Source organism: Belonocnema kinseyi, chromosome 4 (genome assembly GCF_010883055.1).
Source record: "Belonocnema kinseyi isolate 2016_QV_RU_SX_M_011 chromosome 4, B_treatae_v1, whole genome shotgun sequence".
In the NCBI taxonomy this organism is placed as follows: Eukaryota; Metazoa; Arthropoda; class Insecta; order Hymenoptera; family Cynipidae; genus Belonocnema; species Belonocnema kinseyi.
In genome coordinates, this window is record NC_046660.1 from 117,141,530 (window position 1) to 117,153,243 (window position 11,714).

General features: G+C 34.3%; 1 protein-coding gene across 1 annotated transcript in view; it reads right to left on the minus strand.

Annotated features, from left to right (window-relative positions):
* Positions 1 to 5,563: 5,563 nt before the first annotated feature.
* Positions 5,564 to 11,714, minus strand: part of LOC117171796 (protein rhomboid-like) — a 251,055-nt gene continuing 244,904 nt past the window's right edge. Inside the window, exon 6 of the mRNA XM_033359407.1 lies at positions 5,564 to 9,320. Within this exon, the coding sequence (XP_033215298.1) occupies positions 9,079 to 9,320 (242 nt within the window). The 3' untranslated portion in view covers positions 5,564 to 9,078. The remainder of the gene's footprint in view (positions 9,321 to 11,714) is intronic.

Here is an 11,714-nt window from a genome sequence, read left to right on the forward strand (position 1 = left end):
TTGAAGTGAAAAACGGATTAAAATCGACTTTTTCAAAAAAGTAAGTTTTTTGGCTTTAATTTTTAAACTAAAAAAGTTAAAACTTTTTGTCTTAAGAAAAAAGGATGCGCAATTAAATTTGACATCCATATATATCTTTTGAAAATTAAAATTCGAAAATTTTTTCTAAAGCCTCCAGGGGACTTCGTTTTCGCACGAAAAAATTTTATGTGCCCTTATTGCATCCGGACCCACAATTTCTGTACTTTTGTTTCCTTTCATTTTTTTATAAAGTAGTTTTCTGCTTCCTTCAAAGTCGTTTTGTATTTTTATCTCTTCTTCTGCTCTAATTCGCGGACCACTAAGTGTTGAACCCAAGCAACGCTGAGCATGGGAACATTTTCCAAAGAAGATCAAATAAAATTTGCAGCTTTTATCGTCTTTGAGCGACGACACTGACAGCGCAGCGAATTGTCTCACCAAAATGACGATATCCCAGGAACCAAAAGAATATCCATCAATTTTTACATTCTCATCAAAGAAGGTATTAGATTATAATTTGACTCCCCCAGTTTTTTTCAAATGTCCACGTGTTGAGAACCACTGAATGCGAAAACATGTTTTTACGAATGTGCCTGTCTGTATGTCTGTCTGTCTGTGAGCACGATGACTTGAAAAAAATTAATCTGCATATTAGATTGGCCTTTGGTGCACTCTTTTAGTGTCCTAAACTAAAGGTCAAGTCGTTAGCCAGCCATTTTGGATAAACATTCTAAAACTGAGTGCATTTTTAATATTTTTGAGACCCCTTTTTTCAAAATGCACAAATTCTACACACGAAAATGAACATTTTAAGCCAAATAACGCACGATATGAAAAAAAGTCAAGAAAAATTTTTATTTTTGAAAGCCCTAGAAGATTATTATAAAAACATTTGGAATTTTCTTGAAAAATTGAAAGTTCTAATTTTACAGCTTAAAAAATAATGGAAAATCCAAAAATTACATTTTTTATTCACTAATTTCACAGTATTAAAACACCAACCAGCTATGACTCTCAGTTTAAACTAACTGCCCCCCCCCCTCATTAATCAAAGTTTCGTAGGGCTGTTGCTGTAACTAGACTCTCCACCCTAGATGCTTTGACAATCTTTTAGTCAATTATCAGGAGATAAAGGAATAGGGCACCACAACTGCTATGTAGAACGCGATGCGGTAGGAAATGCAATTGACAAAGTCTGGGTCACTGAGATTAGGTAAATAATTTAGAAGTTAAAAATGGTGAGGCTGCTCAGTAGACCGTATGTGTCAAGTTTAAATCATAAAAATAACATTGGAAATAAGGAAATTCAGTTTATGGAAAAACAACAAAAGTTGCAATAAAATGTTTAATAAGACATTTTTTTAAAGAATGCGCTTTTTTAACGAGACAATGAAACTACGTGTATTTTAATACCAATACATGTTATGAATTAAAATAATGTATATTTATGAGAATTATATACAGTTTTAGGGAAAAACTCGAGTGCGAAGCACGATATACGTGATGAGAATGTGTTCATTAAAGTCCAAGGAGCTTTAACAAAAGAGAATTCACAATCACCCAATCACTGTTGTCGATGCTTTGACCTTTAGTTTTAAACAGTTTGTGCAAAAAGACCGAGCGCGTAGCTCGAGTTAAATACATTATCGAGTTCGAAGCGCGAGGTAAATACATTATCAAGTCCGAATCGCAAGAACCAACAGTCGCGCGTCCTAGGCACGCTCTAACTTACGAGCGAAGCGTGTCGCGCGATGAGAATGTACCCACGAAGCGGGTAGAATGTTTTTCCTAATGAAAGGTGAATTTATAAGGAATCTTTATATCCTAATTTAACAAAAAATAAAAGGGGAGTATTTAAACAAAAATTGAATGGAAAATTGATTTGGACTTTATTCAGGCAAAATTTCAAACATTCCTTTTAAATTTTGTAGTTAAAAAATGTATAATTTCATTTCTAATATAACTCGAAAAAATTCAACTCAATAATTCAATGTGGTGTAACATCCGAAATTTCGAAAATTTTAAAAAATCTTTTGGTTTCAAAATATCTCTTCTATTGTACTATGTATAATGTTACCAAGTTTTGCTGAACTCGAACGACCCACTTGAAAATTCTAATATTCTTGATGTAAGGTGGCCGAAAAGTAAAATTTTATTTTTAAATGTCAATTATTTATTTTTTTAATAACAAATTCTTAACTTTTACCGTATTTTACTGTTATCGTAGGACATTAGATTTCCGTAAGATCAACAATAAAAGCATGCAAAAACTTATCGAAACTATACTGACCGTAACTTTTTTATTGCCATTTGAAAAGTTAAAATTCACCTAAATAGATGATATCCACAAAAATCCCAAACTTCCATTCTTTTATATCTGGTAGATTGTTGTAAAAATTACTATTTCTCATTTTCAGGAAGATCAAATCAAACTTCGAGCTTTCATAAGAATTCAAGAAATTTTGAAAAATCTAATTGTACAATTTGCACTTAATATATATTAAAAACAAATAAAATTTATTTTGCAAATAGATGAGACTATAGTTGCAAAAAAAGTCCACATCAATTCATTGTGCACGACAAAAAAATAAATTAAAAATTGTTTAAAAGACTTCAGAATAAAACTCGCAGTGAAACAAAACAAAAACAGTATTCAAATTTTTTTATTTCTAAAGTACATGGTTTTGTATCTCTGTTTATGTAATTTCTTGAAAAATCAAAAGTAGAACAAAATCGAATAGTTGATAAAGCGAAAACTGACTTACCTTTATGTCTCTAAAGGTCCTGGTTGCGCCATCTGTGTTATGAATTCTAGTATGCCACGAAATGTTAGATGAACAGTTGGTTTCTACAGTTTTCTACTACCTGCACTGCTAAGGAGCAGTCGGTAAATATTAATTCACCTTACCCACAATCGGTGAAGAAGAAATTATGGTACATTGGTAAGTTAAAAAAATAATGTTTTCTACAATGTGTAACACAGGTAATGGAAGCTGACGTGGATCATACTGCAGATTATTTAAATGCAAATAGTCTTAATGTTTGAACTCAAATTTCATTAATGAACATGTAAAGACAAATTGTGAGCGCGTCACGTCACATTAATTGATATAAAAAAGGCATTTTCCTTTAAAACTAAAAAAGTAGCGGCTTAGAAAGTTGCTGGTTAATATTAATAAGAATAATATGAAAAGTTCCAATTTTGACAGTAGTGCATTTTTTGAACATTCATTAGTCTATCGTGTCGCACATACAGTTTTATGGAAATGCCCACCAAAAGTACAAAATTCGAAAATCACTTATCAAACTACAAAATTAATGGGTATATTAAGATTTGAGCATGCAGTTTATACCATTATCGTGGGTCTAATAAAAAGAAAAATATATTGAAATGCATATAAGTAAAATGTGAGATTTGAATAACGGACAACTACTCAATTTATTATAATTTAAATGAATTTATTTCTGATTAAGTGCGGTTGATGCTGAAGAATAATACTTCAAAGCTCTTCTTTTTACAAATTTGAACGACGATTTATATAATGCAATAAATCCAATATGTAATGTAATCTTCCCTCCCATACCATTCGAGCTAACAAACCAAAGTATCTCGCTGGCAGTACGGAGATTGTAATCTCATAGGAGTTACAAAAATAATAACTAGGGAACGTACAAGTAACTATTATTTGGTAAATGCGACTACACACTTCTTGCACTAGGAATTATCGAATAATAGTATACTGAGAAATCTTTTTAACGAGTATACCAGCGCGATCCGATCGGAGCGGAATCTTTCTTCACGATGACAGTAGATTATTTGTTCAAATACACTAAAAAAATACGTGAGGTTTTCAATTTAATTTAGCTTATGCGAGTGAGCACTTATAACTATGAAAACTGATGGACTATTTGAGTGCTTTTTTAAACCAGACCTTGTTTTTTGAATGGAGTATGACCCGCCACTCTAATTCTTTAACTGAAAAAATAAATAAGTTGAGTTTAAAGTTCCTGCAGAACTTCACCCTACGATTTACCTACAAGAAATTATCGTTAAATTATTAATAATAAACACCGCAATCATTTTACTAGCTCCGCCTCTTTGGCTTGTGGACTTGTGACTGATCGTATAGAATATAAATTATTAGGTATAATTCACACACACACACACAGACACACGCGCGCGCACACACTCTACACATACGTTTTTTTTAATTTATATGCGTAATATCGCCAAGTTACACAACTTAGAATCTCCGGCTCGAACCCGTATTTTTAAACACTCGTGTATGTTTATTCTTTATTAAATAAAAATAATAAATTAATTCTTATACTGAGAACTGTTAAAATTAAACTATTCTACTACTTGTGCAAGGAAATTAAAAGTCTTTAGGCAATCTGAGATTCCAACCTGTGTGACAAGCACCCTCTATCTTTCTCATACACTCTCTTTCTTTTGGCTCGCACTTTCAGTCGACTTACATTTTCACTTCTGCGGCTCTCATTATTGTAACTTTATCGTGGAAAGAAAATCAGAAACTAAGCCGTTTTCTATACAGAATTAAAACCACTGTTCAATCTAAGAAGATAATAATTTTAATAAAAAAGTATGAATAACAACAAGGTGAAAAACTAATCAAACTTAAATTCATACAAAGCGGTCGATCGACGTTTGCTACAATTACATTTTGTATTTACACTCTCGACAGTGAAATTTACAAACTTTTGTACGTCTTTGATTTATCAAGGGGGACGTAAAAACAGAGATGAATCTTAGAAATTCTACGAGAAATCCTTGCATTAGATTAATTTAACAGATTGCTATCATTATACATTTGTAGGGACCAGAAACGTAGGAATTAGTACGACATTAGTACATAAACTTTTTCTTTGCACCACACGCTAAAGAAAGAGTTTTGAAAGTTATTGCTTCAATACTTAATATTCCTTTTTTCAGTTTTATGAAATCAAATTTTAATCAAATTTTTTAATACAAGTTTCTGAATCTGCTACAGATGTGCGAAAAGCTTGAAAACTAAGGTTGAGTCAACTTTGGTGCGAATATCAGTTTTCTCTTTTTTATGAAAGTGCATTAAATTTCACTAAGACTTGAGACTACGCGTTCTTTTTACCTTTTATTTATCATTATATTTTTACACAAAGTATAAGGAAAGTTACATTTTTAACAAAATAATTTTTTATGCTTGAGGATGGGTTGCATGGGGACTCACCAAATACAAGCCATTCATTTATTGATTCATTTTATTGCTGTAAGCAAATGCAAGGAAAAAATGGTCAAGCATCGTAATTTACAGTGAAAAAGGTTTCCTGTTTGCAAAAACTGATTTCAATTATTGTAAAAGTAAATTTTACTCACAAAACTTTCTAAAAATTGAGCAAGAATAATTTTGATATGAAATTTTGGTTTCAAAATATTTCAATTTAAAGTTTTTTAAGATTTGATTTTCATTTAATATCTCAATTGCAGTTTGAATATAGAAATTTTATTATTATAAACAATCAAATTAAATAAATGCATTTTTGTGGAGAAAAAATAAATAAATAATTAATCATAATAATTACCAGCACTTTATGTTCAATTTTGTGTGTCAAACTCTATGGTCAATTAATAATAATCAATATTATTATCGTTCTATAAATAAATTCCTTATTTTTAATGAATAGAAATTTTTTTAAGATATTATTTTTAAAGTTTTTCTTATTCGCGGGATGTTAAAGCTTCTAGTTACTGTTTGTACCTTGCGAAGCAGTGAAAGAGAGAAACAAAATTTTTGTATGATACAAAATTCACACTTTTCCTCTTTCTTATGAAAATTGTTTACAAAAATGATTAGTATCAAAATGACTCAGAAAAATAGCTGGAAGCAATTCAGATGATTAACGGAAAACCGAATCTAAACAAAAGTAAATATTTTGAAAAAAATTGTTTGTTATTTTATTGCCAATTTTTTAGAGAGTTTTGTGAGTACAATTTTTTTACAGCAACCGAAAGCGGTTTAAGAAAAAAATTTCCAATCGTAAGTTAGCAAAATTAATGATACAAAAAAAACGCCGTAAAGAAAAGAAAAAGAAAATTCTCGAATTGATCCAAAACTGTATAGGCTGTAGGACTTATTGGAGGAAAAAATGTTCGATTCATCCTACTATATGGCGTATTTCAATTTGAGGTGAGTTTCAAATTAGAATCAAACTGGAAACCATTCAAGTTGAAGTGCAAATTTCAAACCATTATGAAAACTGTGTCTAGTTAAAGTTTTACCACGAAACCCCGCTAATCGCAGCTTTAAATTTTGATAAAATCGAGTAGAAAGTAGAAGATGAAACTGAAAACCTTTCAAGTACTGACACAATTTCAATTACTCGAACCTTTTCGAGTGCCGGAAATCTTTAACTTGAGGATAAAACTCGAATTTTTTCTTTGAACGTTAAGAAACTCGACTCATCCCGTTTAAGTTTCAAACATTTTGCACAATTCTAGAAAATGCGTTTCTGGATAAAGATGAAGATGCTTAACTTTCAAAACAGGGTTCCTTAGAGTCTACAACACACTTAATCAACGCTAGAGTGACATTGTGGTAATTTCTAAATAGATATAGATCATAAACATACATTTTGCCAGCGCTTAACGATCAAAGATTTGTTACATTGTTTTTGCAATAGGATCAGTTAATAATAAGAGTGCTAGTTTTTTAAGAGGTAAGGCAGGCAGGCAGGCAGGCAGGCAGGCAGGTAGGGAGGCAGACAGCAGGCTGGCGTAGAGTTGGCAGTTTATGAATTAGTAGAAGGAGGAGGTCGATTGCGCAACAAGCGGGTCTTTGCACCGCAGGTCGCGGCTGCCGCCTTGTTCTTGCCTCGCTTAAGTGTGGTACAGATTTAATTATTCACGCGTAATTACTCCTCTCCTGCTCGTACTGCTACCACTGCTGTAACTCTCAAGTCTGACTACGTCTCTTCCTCCTCTAATTCTACTTCCTCTTTACGCTTCTCATCCCACTCTTCATCCACCTTCTTCTTCAGGGGTTAAGTAGGTTACCCTGCGATACCTTGAGTTAGCGCGAAGTACAGTCGCCTGGCGGGCACTAATTGACTAGCATCGTTCATCACTCTCATTTGCTCTCGGTTAATTCTTCTATCGTTAAGACTCTTTATTTTCTTCTTCGCGTAAAAATCCCCCTGTACAGTAAATCTCCAACCTGAGTTTCGAATTATTCTCGTTTCGTAAGAAAACCTAGTACAATTGCAGTCATTTATTGCTTCAATATTAAACTAATTATATACTTAATGAAAAATACAAACGGATCAGATGAAACGTCAAACACAGAACAAGTAAATTTATTATAATCCTGAACTGGCTAAAAGATTACTAACTTCTTCAAATCACTTAGTTCTAATTTTGAAATAAAAATATCTAGAATTTAAAAAAAAGGATTTACCCTAATTCTACCAAAGTAAATGTCTCCTTCGATCTTAAAAGCACTGAGGAGTAAAATAACGTAAGTATTTTAGTTGAAACAAACCGCAAATTTGTTAATTGAGAATTAATTCTGATCAACTAGGGTAATCTCGATCGACATAAAAGTTTACGAAATAAAAATTGGAAACTAGTGATTTGCAGAAGCGCTCTTCTCCCTAACAATATTCTCTTGCACGAAAAACAATTCTAATCAACAATATAATAAAAATAAGACCTTCAGTCTCAAATGAATACCCATTTGCTTGAAACAATTTGAATTAAAAATCTTTGTGCAGTGGGAATTATTTACGCTGGAGGTATTTTTCGCTTACTTATTTTCATTCTATGTAACAGTCACTCACGAAAATTAGTGAATAAATACAAAGAACTACATATAACTTAAGAACACAGGAAAGCTGCAACAGATTTGTGGCTTCGCTTGCATCTGATTAAAAAAAGTGTAATCTTACAAGTGGGATGTGAATTCGCTCGGGGAATAACAATGGGAAATGGGGGGGGGGGAGGGGGCAAAGGTAATAATCTGGCCGAAATGAAGGGTGCGCTCATTTACACATGGTAGGACGTAACAAAGTCGGGCACCTTGCTATAGTAATAAGACCCGCGACGAGACACGATCATCTCGTCAGGTTGCAATTACGCCCAACCTTTCGAACGCACGCGCTTACGCTCCTTATGCGCTACATTTTGCTGTACATCGTATTTACAATGATATACAATTAATGTATAATAATGATTACACGGGCAGATTACCGATGAGCGGATTAAGCGTCGGCGCGGTAACGAAACAGCAACAGTGGGTTCCGAACTCTGCCGAGCTCGCTCTCCTACGATGTTATGCGCAAACAATAAAACGAGAGCAATTATCGCGATTATTATCCTTCTTTTTTCGCTTAATCTAGACTCTATCTAGCGTCCATACTCGGTACGACAAGGGAAATTCGAAAGAGTTCAGTCTTGTAATGCCTAGGAGGCGCTCAAGAAGAGTCTCGTCGATTCGTTCTGTGATTTTAAACAATTTTTAATTTAGATGGATAATTTGGAAGTAAGCGACAGAATAAAAGCGGTTCCTATAGATTCCTCTCAGCTCTTTCTCAAATTGTACTTTCCGTAATTTTCAATAAAGAGAAAACTATACTTCATTCCGAGGAGAAAGATGACTATTTTCTTTCCAGAAGAACTCTTCGCACTCTGCCCTTACAGCTTCGTACTTTCCATTCCTTGTTTCTTAAATGTGTAGACGAAGACGAAACTTTTCCTTAATGGTCATCGCTTAAACCAGCCCGCAGTTTGACTCAAATGACCGAGAATAGATTTTTCTTTTCTCAAACATGGGCTTCTGCTTTTTCTTCTCTTCCTGGTTCCTTTGAAATCTCTTTGGTTCGTTACGTGACCTGCTTCAGCTTCAGGATCCCCTTTTCTATTTGGCATGAGCTTTAGGTTCTCGTTGCTGGACGAGGTCAAGAAAATGTGTTGTGACAATGACGATGACGACAGCGATGAAACGTCGCCATTAGAGCTTCGCGTTACGTGTCACGAGGATACCCATACGCGAAGCTGACCTCACGTCAGGGATAGTCTGGATGCATCAGATTATACATGATCGCGAAGATCGTGCAGGCTGCGTAAACGCCCAAGGCCACCCACCAGAGAAGTTGCTCGTGCAGGCGTTGCTCGAAATTCTTTAGCACTAGAAGTCCGATCGTCAACCCCGCCAACGCACCAGTCAGGTGCGCCACGTACGAGACAGGTGGGCCCATCTGCTCCGCTGCGTATCTGTCGTAGATGGCGAAACCCACATCCGCGCTCGCTGTAACAAAAATATTATCACCGTGTTAAATTTTGCTTAGAATTGCGGAATTAGATATGAAGAAGCAAACAGGGCTTAGATTCACCTTAAAGATACAAAAAACAGTGTCCAGTGATAAAAAACAACGCCAATTTCATTAATCATAATGATTTTTTGCAAAATTAATATTTTACTTTGAACAGAAAGTATTAAAGGTCACATAACAGCATTTCTTAAAAAATATTTTTACTAAATGTATTACATAGAATATAGAACGTACGAGCTTCCATTCATACCACTTATCAATTAGACGGTGGAATAAAAAAGAAGTAGAGTTTATCCACATCTTTTTGCACATACCCTTATTTTATTTTTGTATTAAAACGCAAGCTCCCAAAGGAACGGTATGGTCGTACTTACAAAAAGTACATATTAAAAGCAAATGTGAAGCGGTTACGACGTTGAAATGCAAAGCAGATGAATAAAAATAATAAAAGATAAGAATGAGACGGGTAGAGAGTAAAAATGAAAGAAAAGGTTTTCTTTCACATTCTTGCAATTGTATTGTATAATGAGAAAATGTTCTTAAACTTATTCAATTGCATTTGAATTTTAACTGGGTTCATTTCCATTTTCTTAATTAGAGTTAAAACTAATTATGGAGTATTTTGTCGTAAATTATTGGAACATTTTTTTCGATAAAAGTTATATAATCTTATAGAAAATGGGGATCGTAACAAGTTACTTCATTGATTGATTGTAATGATTTATCAGATAAATATCTACAATTTGTAATATAAAACTCAACCAATGACACAGTTCTTGACATTCTCTTTTTTTTTAATGTCGTACATTTTGCTAACAAATGACATTGTTTTTGAATGGTGAATTCAAGTTAAATAAACCGCATGAACCGTGAAAAACTGGGCTCACAGCTTTTGCTCTGTTTAGATTGAAGGATAGGATTTTTTTTGTTATCGCATCCTAGCCGTATCTAACGACCCTTCCGACCATACCTATATCTCACTTTGCTCTCAAAAGTGCGCTGTCGGGCTCGTTCATGAAATACTCCGCGCTCCAGTTTGCAGACACCAAATTGGATACCTGGTCGCAGAGCCGAGTGCCAATATCGTCTAGTGGGCACTCGGCATTGTAACTAGTTTGCTTATGCAACGAGCACTTGTGCCCCTGGAACCGGTAATTGGACTCTGGTTACTGCAGAAACGCGTTGCCGAAAATTGCGATTAATGATAGCATCCCTCGGTCTTGTGGCCAATTGCAGAGTTCCTACTACCTGGCTTGCATTAGAGAACTTCCCGTGAAGTTCAGTACTTCTGTATATATTCTAACCCAGCTAGTACCTCCAAGTCAGCCGATACCATGATGTTGATTTAAATGCTCTTGAATATACTAACTTTAATGTCTGACCTAAAATTACTTGACCGTTTCACTAACTTTCTCCATACATGCTACGTTACATGTACCTAAACCTCAAAGCGTTTCTGTGAACGAAATACGGAATGTTTATTTCCACTCTCAGCGACTGCGAAATTAGGGAAATTATCAAGATTGCTGGGAAGATTGCAAAAATTCGATTTTCGATTTTTTGGTGATCCCTAATTCTCTGCCCTCCCCTCATCTCCATCAACGATCTATGTAATGTGTTTTAATATGAATTATTTTTAATCATTCAGTGACAAGTTTCCAACTATCTTCTAATTTTCTTATTGTTTAAGCAATTCTTATTTATTTAAGTAATTTTTTTCGCCTGCATATCGTGAAAAGTAAATATGTTTCAGGATAAATGATCCCGCGTGGAAAAATGTCCTGGCAGTCTATTTACGGGTCTGGCCGTGTCCTGGATTGATCTAGACTGTTTAGTCTAGGTGGTCTGGTAGGTCCCAAGACTGGCGCTGATGAACATTTGACGAAAACGTTATAGGGTGTTTAAAATGATAGAAAATAAGAAATTCACACTATTAAAGCAAGAATTTTTTCATAACACCTCGCCAGTTTGTTCTGAGCCATGTTTGGCGCTGATCAGCTAATCTTTACCAGATGACGCCACAACTTGAAGTACCAGTTATGTATTGACTCTGACCTCTCTGACACCATGCTAGTTTTTGTCGATCAAGTGTCATCAATTTTCAGCTAGCCAATAACTCCCGGCTGACCAGACGGTTTGGCCGAAAAAATGTTACACTTTTGGCCATGTCGAGGCCAGACGATCTGGTCCAAGCCCAGACTAGACGGTCTGGTCTGGGCCCGGGCAGCATCAGAACATTTTTTCATACAGGATACAGTTGGTGAATTAGCAGAATAATATTTCTTATTAAACATATTTGGTAATTATCTAAATAATTTTCATTTATTAAAACTATTTTTAACTGTCAATCATAAAAAGTTATTATTTTC